The 17,220-nt window shown below is 35.4% G+C and overlaps 1 protein-coding gene across 1 annotated transcript in view; it reads right to left on the bottom strand.

The window, feature by feature from the left end:
• LOC103003250 (zinc finger protein 33B) overlaps positions 1–14,439 on the bottom strand; it is a 48,326-nt gene extending 33,887 nt beyond the window's left edge. Inside the window, exons 1-3 of the mRNA XM_028163639.2 lie at positions 14,290–14,439; positions 13,070–13,205; positions 1,707–1,787 (exon numbers count right to left, since the gene is read on the bottom strand). Of these exons, the coding sequence (XP_028019440.2) occupies positions 1,707–1,787; positions 13,070–13,084 (96 nt within the window). The 5' untranslated portion in view covers positions 13,085–13,205; positions 14,290–14,439. The remainder of the gene's footprint in view (positions 1–1,706; positions 1,788–13,069; positions 13,206–14,289) is intronic.
• Positions 14,440–17,220: the final 2,781 nt, after the last annotated feature.

Genomic DNA, 17,220 nt, shown 5'->3' with positions numbered 1-17,220 from the left:
TTAGCAAGATATGTCTTAACTATAATAAATCTGAAGCATAATACTGGAGGTGTAGAATGAAAATAAGAACTTGGTAGACATTAATAGTTTAGTAGTGTTTGAAGTTATCAAGAATGAATCAGAAGGCTCTCAGAAAATTAAGAGTAAAAATAAAAAAGACTGGAAGCTGAGGGAAAATCACTTTTTAACTAGCTTACAGAAAAAGAACAGGTCATGAAGACCACGACGGAATTTTCTGAAAGGTAGAACTACGAGAAAGAATAGTTTTTAAACCTAAGAGATGATGATATGACCAACTCAGTAAATACAGAAAAGCAGGATTTAAAAAAAAAAAAAAACCTCTTGGCAAACTAGAAATAGAAAGGAATTTTCTCAATGTGATAAAGGATTTTTACAAATACCCCCAGCAAATATCACACTTACTGGTAAAATATGGAAAGTGTCCCACTTAAAATTAGGAGCAAGATAAAGACACCTACTATCTCCAATTTTATTCAACATTTTTCTGAAGTTCTTAGAGTAATATAGTACAACAATCAAGTACACAGAAAATCCAAATAAAAGTATCTAAAATAAAAGTTTTAGAAATCAGATACAAGTTCAGTATAGCAAATTTCAGAAAATTAAATTTTTTAAAGGTACAACTCACAACAGCAAGAAAAATATGAAAATCTTTACAAGAAATAAAATGAAGGAAAATAAGAAGACCCAAATAACTGGAGGGATGTAACAAATTCCTGGATAGGCAGGCTCAATATTATAAAATATTATAATATTATAAAAATATCAATTCTCTCCATGCTGATGTACAAATTCATAGCAATTTCAAACAAAATCCCAGACAAGCTAATTTTGAAATATGTGAAAATGCAAAGGGTAAAAATCGACAAAACAATCTTGAAGAAAAAATTAAGCCAGAAAGAGTATCATTTATCACGTATAATTATCAATATATCATAATTAAAACAGTGTGATACTGGCATAAGAATTTTCATATCAACAGAATGGAAGAAGAGTCCAAAAACAGACCCACACATATATGTCACTTGATTTATGACAAGGGTAACAGAAGGACAATCATTTCAATAAATGATGCTAGTTTAATTATTGATATAATAAACATTTATTGCTACCTTAAGTATAAAGAGAAATATATTTTAGACGGTATATAGATCTAAATTTGAAAAAGCAATAAAAATTTTAGAAAGTACCATAAGAAATACCTTCATGACCTCAGGATAGGCAAAGATTTCTTAAACGGGACACAAATTATATAATAATACTATAATATTAAGAACCTACCCCTATCAAAAGACAGAAAGAGAATAAAAATTCAACACACAGAGTGGGAGAAGGCATTTGGAATACATATACCTGACAAAGAAGTCCTATCCCCAATAAAGAAAGACATTTTATAAATTAACGAGGAAAAAAAAGGCAAGTCATCTTGGTAACTAAACTGACAGCAAACCCTTCAACAGAAACTATGAAAATGAGAAGACACTGGGTAAAAATTTGAATAGGCCATTTGCAAATAAGAAAACAAAAATGGAATGTCATTTTAAGCAGCTAGGAAAAATGCCACTAGAAAATTCCAAATCCAGCAAAAATATTCTTCTGAAATGAATATATTTTCCACATAAGGGTTGAAAAAGTTATCAACAGTACACACAGACAAGAAATACTACAGTTATGGAAAATGATACCTGATGGAAGCACAAAACTTCGGGAGGTAATAAAGAAAACTGAAAATGGACTTTGAAGCGACAAGTGATGTCTTCTGGAATCTGTGACAAACACAGAAGTAAAATACAGCAAAACACTAGTAAAAGGATACTTAAACTGTTTTAAGATTCTTGTATTGTCTTTCAAGTGGTAAAGCACTATTAAAGTAGACAAAAATAAGAAAACTGTAGAGGAAAAGCTCAATTCCTCTGTTTCATTCTACTCAGGTCACCAAAATTGTGGGAGTTTTTCCCACTCCAAGGAATTAACTCAACTCTGACACTATAGCTTCAGATCCCAGGCTCAGTCCCACAACACCACTCCCACTTCAGACACGAATTGCAAATCCAGATTGTCACCTGTACATCTCACCACTGGATATAAATCAAGGTTCCCACACCCTCCTCTTTTGGTTCAATAATTTGATAGAGTGGCTCACAGAACACAGGAAAATGATTTACTTACTAGATTAATGGTTTATTATAAAAGGATACAACTCAGGAACACCCAGAAGGAAGAGATACACAAACCAAGAATGGGTAAAAGGATACAGAACTTCCATGCCCTCTCAGAGCTCGCCACCCTCCCAGTACCTCCACATGTTCAACAACCTTGAAGCTCTCTGAACCCCATAAATTCAAGGACTATTATGGAGGTTTCATTACATAGTCATGATAGATTAAAGCACAGGTCATTAGCAACTAATTCAACCTCCAGCCCCTCACCCCTCCTCAGAGAGTTCCAACCCTCTAATCACATGGTTAGTGTTCCTGGTACCCGTACCTCATTCTTAGAGGCATTCCAAAAGTCACCTCATTAACACAAACTCAGGTGTGGTTGAAAGCGGCTTGTTATGAACAACAAAAGACACCAATTCCACCTTAATTTCTCTGGAGCTACTTCAGGAACTGGGAACAAAAACTAAATATTATAACAACAGATGCCCCTACAGCTCTTAGGGATATTATTAGAGTTTTAGGAGCTAAGTTAAGGAATTCTGGAGGAACACCAAATAAATATTCATTACATATAACAACATCACAAACGCAAACTGTAATATCTATAGTAAAAACTAAAAAATACAAAATTTTATAACTAAAAAGCTACTAGATATAAAAAGAAAAAATGCCTCTCAAAAGGAGAATGGGTAAGTAAATTGTAGTATTTTCATGCAGTGGAACACTATGCAGTAATACAAGGAATAAACTACTGGTACAGGCAGCAACATGGGTGAATCTAACATATATTGAATGAAAAAGCCTCATATAAAAGTGTACACACTAATTCTATACATCTAAGTTTCAATAACAGACAAGATTAACAAATAATGACAGAACAGTGCCACATAAGGGAAGGGAAGTTGTTAAAGATTGGAAAGGTCATAAAGGAACCTGAAGGGGTGCTGGAAATGTTAAATATCTTGACCTAGTTGGTAGTTACTAGGACATATATGTGTTATTTTTTTTAAAAAAGCAGTATACAGTTACGATGAATGCACCTTACACACTTTACTGAATTATGACATAGCAAAAAACAAAACCAAAAAAAACCAGAATGCAAACAAGGAGGAAAATGGCATATATGAAATGGTGAATGAATTCATAAAAGCAGCAATAACAAGATGCTAGTAAAGTGACAGCCAGCAGCTGTAGGAGTTTGCAACAGGATAATTTATACCTTCTGAAAGGAAAGATATGAAGCTGTGACATTTTCTTATGCTGCTAATAAAGAACATGTAAGTAAAATCTTTTTATCTGTTGATGCAGATACATATTATGAGTACCAAGGCTGAGATTCCTTAAATATCTGAAGAGGGAGAGTACACTGAGTGAGAAGTAAAGTAACATAAGTTTACGAAGAGGTAAGGTGGAGAGAGATGATAAAATTTAGGTATCTTATGTTAAAACAGAATATTGCATTGTAAAGCTCAGTGTCGAAAAAACAAAACAGAATAAAATAAAACATGTAATGAACAACCAACAAGAAAAAGTACAAATAAATATACCGTGGGATGGAAGGACTAAAACCAAACAACAATAAATGAAAATAGGTTAAATCACTCAATGTAAAAAACAGTTATCTTAAGCTTGAAAGGCCCACGTTTTCTTTCTTTTTATTTTTGACCAGAAAAAAATCCTAAGGAAAACAAAACAGGATTTTGTTTACATCTCTATTGTAGGACTTGTAATAATACAAAAATTATGTGTTTGTTTTAATGCCCTACATAATTCTAAGAGTTTCTCCTTATAAGGAGTTATAAATATATATCTCATTCTTCTTAGAATCCTCAGCCTCTGGCACACAATAGGACACATAATAAATATTCATAAATGGTTTCTGGAAGAATGAATAAAGAACCAATTAAGTTACATTAAGTGAATATTAATTTCAGGGAAAGGGAGACTTATCTGTGATAAAAATAGCTGTGGTCAAGTGGAACAAAGAGCCCAGACATAAACCCACACTTATGTAGTCAACTGATTTTTGACAGGGTGCCAATAATACACAATGGGGAAAGGACAGTCTCTGCAGTAACTGGTGTTGGGGAAACTGGATATCCACATGCAAAAGAATAAAACTGGACCCTGATTTTATACCACTCACAACAATTAACTTGAAATAGGTCAAAAACTTATACATAAGATCTGATACCATAAAACCCCTGAAGAAAACATAGGGAAGCAGCTCCTTGACATGGTTCTTGGCAATGATTCTTGGATAAGACACCAAAAGCACAGGCAACAAAAGCTAAAATAAACTAGTAGAACTACATCAAACGTAAGAGCCTCTGCACAGCAAAGGAAACAATCAAGAAACTGAAAAGGCAACCTACAGAAAGGGAGAAAATATTAAAACATGTTTCTGATAATGGGTTAATATCCAAAATCTAAAAAGAACTCATACAACTCAAAAGCAAAAAAGCAAATAATCCAATTGAAAAATGGTTAAAGGACCTCAATAAGCATTTTTCCAAAGACATATGAATGGCTAACAGGTATATGAACAGGTGTTCAACATCACTAATCATCAAATGCAAACAAAATCACAAGGAGATATCACCTCACACCTTAAAATGGCTATCATCAGAAAGACAAGAAATAACAAATGCTGGCAAGGATGTAGAGACAAGGGAAGCCTTGTGCACTTCTGGTAGGAATGTAAACTGGTGCAGCCACTATGGAGGACACTATAGTGGCTCCTCAAAAAATTTAAAACAGAACTACTATATGATCAAGCAATTCCACTTCTGGGTATAAACCCAAAAGAAACAAAATCACTATCCCAAAGAGATATCTGCACCCTCATGTTCATTGCAGCATTATTTACAATAGCCAAAACATGGAAACAGCCTAAGTGGTCCATCAACATATGAATGAATAATGAAAATGTAATGAATATATACAATGGAATACTATTCAGCGATAAAAAGAAGGAAATTCTGCCACTGGAAACAATGTGGCTGGACTTATACTAAGTGAAATAAGTCAGACAATGAAAGAAAAATACTACTGGTAGCACTTATATGTGGAATCTAAAAATAACAACAAAAACAACAATAAAAGCCAATTTCATAGAAAGAGAATGAAATGGGGGTTGCTGGGGGTTGCCAAGGGCTGGGGGAATGGGGAAATGGAATGATGTAAGTCAAAAGGTATAAAATTTCAGTTATTATAACTTCAGAGGATCTAATGTACAGTATGGTGACTATAATTAATTATACAGTATTATATACTTGAAATTTGCTGAGAGTGTATCTCAAGCATTCTCACCATCAAAAAAAAAAGAGTTAACTATGTGAGGTGATGGATGTGTCAATTATCTTGATCCTGGTTATCATCCCACAATATATATGCATATCATATCATCACATTGTACACCTGCAATATGTACAATGATATAATTATATTTATTGGTATAATTATATTTGTTGATACAATTATATTTGTTGACCTAATCCCCATGTATAAAATAAGTAATCTTATTCTGACTCCTGGTTTTAGCTTAACGTTATTCTTCAGACTTCTTTAGATAACTTAATTTGTCATTGTCACCTCTTTCTTTGTGATTTTTGTGATTTTTATTGAAGTATAATATATATACAAAAACAATGCACAAGTGTACTTAAGTGTACAAATGGCTCAATGAATTTTCACAGTGAACACACCCACTTAACCAGAATCCAGGTCAAGAAACAAAACTTTACCTTAAATCCAGAAGTTCCCTCATGCCCCTATCTACTGCCTACACCCTATCTTACTCTCACATGATAACCACAATGACATACCACTATACACACTTAGATGTCTAAAACGAAAAAGTCAGAAAACACCAAATGGAGATATTGGCAAGAACATGAAGCAACTGAAACCTTCATACCTTGCTAGTGGGACTATAAGTAAACATATACACGTTGAAAAAACATTTGGGAATTTCTTCTCAAGCCATATATAGTAATTCCTCCCCTAGTCATACACCCAACATGTGTGTTTTTCTTAACCAAAGGCCTGTAGAAAATGTTCACAGCAGTTTTGTTTATAATAGCCAAAACCTAGAGAGAGCCCAAATGCCCACCAATACGATGGAGAAATAAACGGTAGTATAGTCATATAGTAGAATACTATACAGCAATAAAAAGAAATAGATATACTTAGCAAAAAGAATGAATCTCACAGAAACTATATCGAGTGAAAGCCAGACACAGAAGCAAAAGTAATCAACAATAACAGAAGTCAGAATAATGAGGAACTTGGAGCACCAGGGAATCTCATGGGATACTTAAGTTTGACACTTAAGTTATGTACACTTTACTTCAATGAACTGAGGAAAAAAATACAAATATTTTTTGGAATTCATAACATCCGTTTGACTGAAAGTCTCTGAAATAAAACTGATAACACTGTTCGTGAAACAAATAGCCCGAAACAAAAAATTATGAAATATCAAAACAAAATCAAGGCACTTTTTTAGGAGTGATGTGGAAATACAAAATTTTTCTGAAGTTCTTCTCTAGCTTAGATGAAAGACGAGCAATGGAAAATCAAAAGATCTTAATGAGAAAGTATTATTTAACATACATATGTTAATAAAGAAATACAGATTCAATTACAACAGTTACTACTGTGTTGGTAATCAGAACCAAAAAGCAGCAATCTACCAAATTAGAAAAAAAAGAAAATAAATGTGACTAGCAGTGCATAAAGAACCAGAAAGTGTGACAAAAAATATAATATAAGGAACATAAAAAATATCAATGATGTCATACTAAGATATACATTAAACTAAATAGCAAAAACAGCAACTAAGCTATAAGATGGCATATGAATGTGCTAAATTTCTTATCGATGACAGACATACCTGACTTGAAAAACAAAACCTGCCACAGGTTATTTGTAAGAACATGAAAATTTGAAAATGAAATGATGGGCAAAAATCAAACATGCTGCAGAAAATATAAGTAAAATAAAAGTAGGTTTGGCTATATTTACATGAGATAAGGTAACACTGAGGGCCAAAAGAATTAAATGAGCGAAGATGATTCTCCAAGAAGAGAAATACACTAAGTCCCCTACATATGAACGAGTTCTGTTCTGAGAGCACGTTCGTAAGTCCAATTTGTTTGTAAGTCCAATAAAGATAGCCTAGGAACCCAACTAGCACAATTGGCTATATAGTACTGTACTGTAATAGGTTTATAATACTTTTCACACAAATAATACATAAAGAAACAAACACAAAAAATAAAGAAAACATTTTTAATCTTACAGTACAGTCCTTTGAAAAGTACAGTAGTACAGTACAACAGCTGCCATCAGGGGCTGGCACTGAGTGAACAGGCAAGAAGAGTTACTGACTGGAGGAGGGAGAGGAGGTGGGAAATAGTAGAGCTGAAGGATAGTCAGCAATAGGAGATGGAGGGCAAGCTACACGTGACAATGTAAGCTAGACATGTGAACTAACTTACATGACTGGACATGCGAACACACATTTGCATCTTTGAAAGTTCGCAACTTCAAGGTTCGTATGTAGGGGACCTACTGTAATTTGGGTAATTTTCTTTTTGACACCAGATATCATAAAGGCCAATAACATAAGGAAAAAACTACTGTTAAGTATAAAGATACTATGATTAAGACACACTCACATATCCATGAAAATACAGGAGGTAGGAAAACAAAAGAAAATGTCATATGAAATCCCAGAGGATATAGATGTTTTCTTTAGAAACTAAGAAACTACCAAAATTGATTTAGAAATAGATGGAAAATTAGTCTAAAGATCAAAAGCCAGAAATATGATTTAATAATCAATTGAAGGGCTTCCCTGGTGGCGCAGTAGTTAAGAATCCGCCTGCCAGTTCAAGGGACATGGGTTTGAGCCCTGGCCTGGGAAGATCCCACATGCCATGGAGCAACTAAGCCCGTGTGCCAAAACTACTGAGCCTGAGCTCTAGAGCCCGCAAGCCACAACTACTGAGCCTACATGCCACAACTATTGAGGCCTGCGCGCCTAGAGCCCATGCTCTGCAACAACAGAGGTCATGACAATGAGAAGCCCACACACCGCAATGAAGAGTAGCCCCCTCTCACCGCAACTAGAGAAAGCCCGTGCATATCAACGAACACCCAACACAGCTAAAAATAAAATAAATAAATATAAATCAATAAATTTATTTAAAAAAAAATCAACTGAAGATCTTAAAGATCTACCATAAAAAAACCACCAGTGCCAGATGTTTTTAGAATTAAAAGTCTAGCCAGCAATAAATAAAATGACAACCCATGTAATTTAAACAGCCCATGCCACAGGAAAATACATAACTATCACATACTTAATACCAAAACAAAATATTGGTCAAGAACAGGTCATATTTAATTCTGATACAAAATTGTAAATAAAACTTCGGCAATCTCAATTCACACCAGTCTATTAAGAGAGTAATTCAGCATGTCCAACCAGAACACTCCAGGTTCCAACTAGGTTTCAGTAAAGCAGATTATTTTGTTTCCACTATGTTTTCCAAACACTTAAAAACAGTCTATAATTTTGAACTAAAGTTCAAAAAATATTTGCTGAATGAATAACTTAGTATATTTTTTCCAAAAACTCAAGCTTAAGTTAGACACATGGGAGTTTCAGGTGTTGGAATTACCTGACACAGACTTAACAATCTGTTTAATCTGTGGTTAAAATAATGAAGGAAAAAAAGATGGCAAGATGGATGACTTCAACAGGGAACTGAAAACTATGAGAAAGACTGAAGATAAATGGAAAAACTTAAAAGCAGCTAAAGATAAAGGAAAAAATGCACCCTAAATTGCAGAATATATATACTTTTCAAGTTTACAGACCTTTTGTACCAAAATTGACCGCAGTCTGGGACACAAAGCAGATTTCAACAAACTTCAAAAATCTGACATCACACAGAGAATTTTCTTTTTACACAGTTTTTAAGATACAAAACAGTGGGTTAAATCATTTTTCAAAAATGATTATAGATAAATTGCATGGGGAAAAAAGTAACCTGATGTCTTCCACATACAAAAGTGAACATCAATTCCATTAAAACAGGCATAAATGTGAAAGCCAAAACAATAAATATTTTTAAAATAACAAAGGAGATTAACCCCACGACTTTGGAGTAGGAAAATTAATTTTAAACAGGACACAAATAACACCTACACTAACAAACTTAATAAACTAATCTAGAAATTGGCAAACTTTTCTTTGTAAACAGTCAGACAGTAAATATTTTAGGCTTTGAGGGCCCAATGGTCTCTGTCACTTCACTACTGAACTTGTCCACTAAAGCCACAGATTATATGTAAATGAATCACCAGGGAGGTATTGGGATGGTGAGAGGGGCACAAGAGAAGCTTCAGGAGTGCTAGTAATATCTGTTTTGACCTATGTGTTAGTTACATGGGCAATGGATTTGTAATAATTCATTGAGTTCTATAGTTAAGATCTGTGACTTTTCTATAAACCTGCTATACATATAGAAATAAGATTTATTAAAAACTAAGATACACTTTAATTTATTGATCAAAGAAGGCATGAGAATAGAAACTGAAGCCTGCATATAAAAAAAAAAAGCACTACATATTGATACCTGGATTTTGTAGTTAAAGTGGTACACAGAGGGTAATTACATCTTTAAATGCATACGCTTAAAAGCTTTAAAATAAACTCATCTTCAACAAAAAGTTGGAAAAAATAGCCTATAACCAAAGACAGTTGAAGCAAGGAATAAAGGTAAAAGTGGAAGTTAATGAAAATTATAGATCAATGAAGCCAAAAGCTGGTTCCTTGAAAGACTAATAAATACATATCTGTAATAAAAATTAGTCACAAATGAAAAACTGTTAGAAATAAAAAGCAACAGATTAAACATTTTAAAATAATAACACTATAGACAAGTTTATGGAAAAAATACTGATGAACAGAATTATTCAGATCATTAAAAGAATAATGCTTTTTGACCTAGTGGGCCTTATTTCAGAACACAAAGATTAGTTATTAAGAAATGTGGAAATATCCCCCATAAAATATTAAGAAAGCATTTGGAAAAATTAAACTCCCATTCTTAATAAGATTCAGTGAATACTTTGTGAACATGACAAAGTCTACCCAGTGCAAGCCAGCAGCATGCATAATGAAGAAATATGGCAGGCACTCCCACTCAAATCTGTTTTGTTGGTGCTTGGTCAGGAAGTGTTATCCTTTTATTGTGCTGCTTATTCTTCACAGACAGACAAAATAAAATTAGGTCCTTTAATCACATTACATACACACACACACACACACACACACACATATATTTTTTAAACTCCAGATGGATTAACATACTACATATTTTTTTAAAAAACATGCTTGGTATTTTTAGAGAAAATAAAGAAAAATTTCATTAGGCCCTTGGGGTAAAGAAAACAGAATGAAAAATAGAAAGCAGGGACTTCCCTGGTGGCACAGGGCTTAAGAATACACCTGCCAAAGCAGGGGACATGGGTTCGAGTCCTGGTCCAGGAAGATCCCGCATGCCACGTGCGCTACAACTACTGAGGCTGTGCCTTAGAGCCTGCGAGCCACAACTACTGAGTCCGCATGCCACAGCTACTGAAACACGTGCACCTAGAGCCCGTGCTCCACAGGAGAAGCCACCGCGATGAGAAGCCCGCGCACCACAACGAAGAGTAGCCCCCGCTCGCCGCAACGAGAGAAAACCCTCGTGCAGCAACGAAGACCCAATGCAGGCAATAATTAATTAATTAATTAAAAAAAAAAAAAAAAGAGTCCGCCTGTCAATGCAGGGGACACAGGTTCGAGCCCTGGTCCTGGAAGATCCCACACGCCGCGGAGCAGCTAAGCCCGTGAGCCACAATTACAGAGCCTGAACTCTAGAGCCCGCGAGCCACAACTACTGAGCCAGCGTGCCACAGCTACTGAAGTCCATGTGCCTAGAACCCTTGCTCTGCAACAAGAGAAGCCACCGCTGAGAGAAGCCTGCGCACCTCAACAAAGAGTAGCCCCCGCTTGCTGCAACTAGAGAAAGACCGCATGTAGCAACAAAGACCCAATGCAGCCAAAAATAAATAGAAAGCACAGGAGGATTGTATCACAATATAAAAGTTACAGAAAATATACCATTAAATTAAAAGACACAAAACATACTGAGGAAAGATAATTAGTAACAATTATAACGAAAGATTACATTTAGAATACATATGGAATGCTTACAAAACTCAGTGGAAGAAAACAACCTGAAAAGCCATAAATTTATGAAAACTGCACAACCTCAGTAATCAGTCACAAAATTAAACAGTGAAGTTTTTCACCCATTACTGAGGAAATAACTCTTATATCTGGTGAGGAGGGAAGAAAAGTAGTCTGCTAATGAATAACAATGTACATAGAAAAATTAGAAATCCTTATATCCTGTAACTCAAAAATACTAATCATAGAACACTAGAGCAGTGATTCTTAAACTCAGCAGGTATCAGCATCACATGAACACCGTGTTAAAACAGACTGCTGAGCCTCACCCCTGAATTTCTTCCCAGTACGTTTGAGATAGGGCATGAGAATCTGCATTTCAAACAAGTTTCCAGGTGCTGCTGCTGCTTCTGGCCAAAGAACCTCACTTTGAGAAGCACTGCTCTAGAGTCTGGAGATACACTTGTATTTGTGCAGAGAGAATGACACGGATATTCATAGCAGCACTGTTTATATTACTGAAAAATGGAAATTATCTAAATGTCTACCAATAAAATACCTAGAACGGGAAAATATAACTTTAAAAGGAATAAAATAAACTACATATGGATAGATCTCAAATTATTAGTGAATTGGGAGAAAAATGTGTACCATACATATGTTAAAATAATTTACATATTTTTAAAAAGCACCCAAAACAATATACAGTATTGTTCAGCTAACTATATATTTTTCCAATGTAAATACAAGGGGTAAAATAAGAAGACCAGTAGAACTTGGAACTAGACTCAGAACTGAACTGTGGGGTATAATGAGGAAGATGCCAGGAAAAAGCCATCAGAAGAGTGATATCAGAAGTGGACAAAGGAGACTTTCCAGGAGAGAGTAGTCAGTAGGGTAATGTAGCAGTTGTTCAAGGAAGGCAACTACAATTAAGTCACTGGTGACCTTTACCTGAATAGATTCTGAAGTGGAGAAGAACCAAGACAGAATGCTATGGGATGAAATTTGACTGAGAAGCTCAGAAACATTTACCAGAGACTTTAACTTTGAACCATCTGCTGCAGGACTTGTACACACAGCTGGGCTAAGATAAAATAATTTTGTAATAGGTGTGCAGGCCATTTATTCATCTAAACACACTAAGTTTTATACCAAAATTAATAAGACTATCATAAAACTGATTATTTGAACCCTCTCTTGGACCCTTTTACTCCCAGTAAGGAATGATTTGAGGCACTCATTTCAGGGAAGGTTACTCACCATGTGAGTCCCTGGAAGGTTACTCACTATGTGTCCCTATGTTAACACGAAGAAGGATATCTTCCAGTAAGAAGATATGTCTTTATGTCTTGAAAGGAAACTGTCTGTATCCAAGATACAGTGTCTCCCTTTCTGCCATGGTCATCAGAAACGTATCTGCAGGTCAACTTAGAAATTAACTTAGAAATTATACATTATATAATGATCAGTATATAGCTGTAAGCCAATTTGGTCCTGCTATTGATCTGTGAACTTTACATTTCTATTAAGTTTGATTTTTAACTATAACTAATTTTCCATCTTAACATATGGACTCTTACAAATCTCACAAAATCCATTGTGAAATAAAGGAATGAATGAACAAACTTACCTGGGATTTATTCATTTTCTGCTGTTCTTGGAAAAATGTAGACAACTCTCAAGATACGCTGGGTTAGAAGAGGAGGACTGGGGTCATGAAGGATCTGGCCTGTGTGGCAGCTCCTGAATTCTCCTTCCCTATAAAGCTAAACACACCACTAGATAAGGAAAAACCTCCATGTCCCTTTGACCTTCAGAAGAGTCAGAGAGACAGATGGTGGAAGACCACCTACCTAATATGACTCTAATATAATCAGGTAGCTCTTGGGTATAAAATTGTTCTGAGTTAGGTATTTACCTCCTAAGGATATTTTAACAGTTTAAATCTCCCCTGGTGTTCACAAAAAAAGTTTAAATGATAAAATTGGTTAAAACGAATTAAAAAACACATTATGAAGGAACGTTAACTCTTCACCAAAGCTGTTGTTAAAAAAAAACACTCAAGACTACAGAAAAATAATAAAACTCAAAACTAAGCTGTTTATCAATTTCCCCACTAATATTACTAAACCTTTGGCTAGTGACTCCACACAAGGCTATAAAAAGCAGTGCTTTAAGGAAAGACGCGTGTTTTAATTTATCTTTGTTGCTGTTTCTCAAAAGGATCTTTCATTAAAAAACTGCTTTTAGTTGTATGGAAAAGTAAACAGTACTGGCTTAGGAGTCGGATCTTTTAGTCTTCGCCACTAACTGATCTGAACAAGGCACTAATCTTCAGAAACAAAAAAAAGAGAAATTCTATCACATGATACAAAAACCGGATAATTCTTGAACATCCTTCCTGAATGTTAGGGCAGGGAGAACAGAGAGACAACGTTTATCAAGATGAAGGGATGGACATGACTGAAGAGCAGTTCGGAATCCAAAAAGCATAAATGGAGAATCATAGGCATGGGTATGTGTACAAAGCTAACTATTGTATTACTCAGCCTCGCACGTTCTCCCCGCAGCACCGCCCACCTACCCCGGGGGGCTCGCTGCACCCGTCACGCATGCGTATTAAGCCCTCCTCCTGCGCCCTGAAAAAGGGGGCCTCTCGGACAGCCCCGCCCGCCAAGCGTTGGGGCTAGTCAAGCAGGGGCTTTGACTCATTTTCCTGACTGAGACGCCAGCTTCACGCCGTCCCGGGGGTCCGCGGAGCTCCTCCCTACCACCGGGCACCGACCTTCTCCCTCCCGCCCTCCAAACCAAGGGCTCCCGTCGGCCCTCACCCAACCCTCCCGGGCTCACCCGCCTCTCCCTCGTCGTGTAGCACTGGCCCTAGAAGAGCGCATAGACTCGCCAGCCCCGGAACCGCTTCCCACGCAAGGCCTGAGGAAAATAGAAGTAAAGGCTGCAGTGCACAGAGGCGGAAGTGCAGAGGCCAAAGGTGGCTCTAGGCATGCGCAGATGGCCCGCACGCAGGGCCAGACAGTCTGCGCCGAACGTCAGAAGTCTGTTTCCCTTGAGCCTCCGCGACTGGCGGCTCGGGATTGGCTGAGAGAGCAGCCTTACCTAGCAGTGGGAAGTTTGGAGCTTTAAGTTCCCTAAGCTTTAAGCCGGTCAGGGACTCCCCCAAAAGTTATGGATTACAGCTGAGTTCTCTGTGCAGCCAGAATGCAAATTTACACACAGAGCTGTCAAGGAAAGGGAACCTGTATGTCAATTTCACTTTTTTTTAAATACTGGGAAATAGACCCCATTAATAAAAGAATAATATGCGCCATCAACAGCGATTTGTTCAGGAATTAAAAAGCGGAGGAGGGGCGGACAAGAAAGCCAGTTCATTAAAATCATGAAAGCAATAAAGGAAAATTGTAGATAAGACACAGTCCAAAAGAAAACAGTCATTTATATAAACATTTTCATTTGTGACATTAAAATTATTTGAATAAAGGGAGATATACCCTTTCATAGAAAGATTCAAAAATTTTGGACAAAATTCCAATAAGAATCTCAACAAATTTTTGCATGTACTTTTTTCTCCTTGACTTTATTTAAAGTATTGTGTACTTTACAAAAGCATTCTCAACTTCATCTGGAATAAAAATAAATCTGAATTAACAGCCAGAAACCATTTCAAAAAGGAGAAAATTGCCTAAGAAATATCAATACGTATAATAATAGCTCAGTTATTCAAAATAGTTTGGCATCTGCTTCATGGTAATACAAGAGCCATGATTAAGAATGTTTTTTAAATGTAGTATAATAAACGTAGCATTTCAAAACAATGAGGGAAAGAATGAAGTATTCCAAACATCAAGTCATTCCCCACAATTGGGAATAAAGTTTATATCCATAGATCACATGTGATACAGTTCACATGGACTCAAGGTTTGAAATGTTTAAAGTAAACCACTAAGTTAGTAAAAGAAAATAAATTGAGATGAGAAGTTGTGACAGAAAGAAACCCATAAATTTAATGTGATACATTTTATTATAAAAAATAGCAAACAACTCAGTTCTAGTTTTTAAAAGATGTTAAAAGCAAAGAAACCAGGAAATTATATCTTTACTATATAAAAGAAAAGATGTATTACTTAATAAGATCTTTAAATCAATAGAAGGAAAAAACTTAAAATGGGCTACAGAACTAAGCAGCAATATAATAAAAAAGAAAATTCAAATAAATAATACGTGTTTGAAAAAGTTGATTATGAGAATTGAAAGAAATGTAAATGTTTATGTAAAAACATGTAAGATATCATTACTGATATTTAAAATTTTTAAATTTAAAATGTATATATATATACACAGAAGTTCATTTTATTTGGTACAGTTTTATGAGTTCTGACACGTGCACACAGATCTGTGTAACCACCACTTCAGTCAAAATACAGAACTGTTTCATTACTGCCCCCCCCCCCAAACTGCTTCATACCCTTTTGAAATAAAAAACCTCTCAGCACTCTTAACTTCTGGCAACCACTATGTATTCTTCATGCCTATATGTTTGCCTTTTTTAAAAAGTATTTTTACAAATACCTACAGCAAATATTACAGTTAATATGGACAGTGTTCAACTTAAAAGTAGGACAAAAATAAGGATGCCTGTTCTCTCCAACTTTATTCAGCATTTTTCTAAGCTCCTTGAACTCAGTCTTGTTGATGATTTTTTTGGATCTGACTCCAAAAGCAAAGGAAACAAAAGCAAAAATAAACAAGTCGGACTACATCAAACTAAAAAGCTTCTGCATGACAAAGAAAACCATCAACAAAATGAAATGGTCTATCCCAACTGGGAGAAAATATATGCAATTCATGTATCTGATAAGTGGTTAACATCCAAAATATATAAAGAACTCATACCACTCAATAGCAAACAAACAAACAAGAACTCTGATTAAAAAAATGGGCTGAAGAACTGAATAAACATTTTTCCAAAAAAGATATACAGGTGGCCAATAGGTATGAAAAATGCTGAGCATCACTAATTGTTAGGGAAATGCTAACCAAAACCACAATGAAATGTCACCTTACACCTATTAGAATGACTATTATCAAAAAAGACAAGAAATTACAGGTGTTGGAGAGGATTTTGAGACAAGGCAACCCTTCTGCACTGTTGCTGGGAATGTAAACTGGTGCAGTCACTGTGGAAAAAAGTATGGAGTTTCCCCAAAAAATTAAAAGTGGAACTACCATTCGACCCAGCAATCCCTCTTCTGATACAAGGAAAACAGTAATTTGAAAAGATATATGCATCCTTATGCTCACTGCAGCATTATTTACAATAGACAAGATATGAAACAACACAAGTGTCCAATGATGGATGAATGGATAAAGAAATTGTTGTACAGATATACAATGGAATATTATTCAGCCAAATAAAAGAATGAAATCTTGCCATGTGACAACATGGAAGAATCTTGAGGGCGCTATCCTAAGTGAAATAACACAGAGAAAAAGAAATACTGCATGATCTCATTTATATGTGGAATCTTGAAAACAAAAATCTTAGATACAGAGAACAGATTGGAGTTGCAGAGACAAGAGGTGGGTGGCGTGAAATGGGTGAAGGTGAAAAGGTACTAACCTCCAGCTATAATATAACATAAATAAGTCATGGAGATGTAAGAAACAGCATGGTGACCATAGTTAATAATATTATATTGCATATCTGAAAATTGCTAAGAAAGCAAACCTTAAAAATTCTTATAAAAGAAAAAAATTTTTGTACCT

The sequence above is a fragment of the Balaenoptera acutorostrata genome, chromosome 16, assembly GCF_949987535.1.
Source record: "Balaenoptera acutorostrata chromosome 16, mBalAcu1.1, whole genome shotgun sequence".
Lineage (NCBI taxonomy): Eukaryota > Metazoa > Chordata > Mammalia > Artiodactyla > Balaenopteridae > Balaenoptera > Balaenoptera acutorostrata.
Note: the sequence above shows the minus strand (reverse complement) of the source record. Positions and strands in the feature narration are given on the sequence as shown.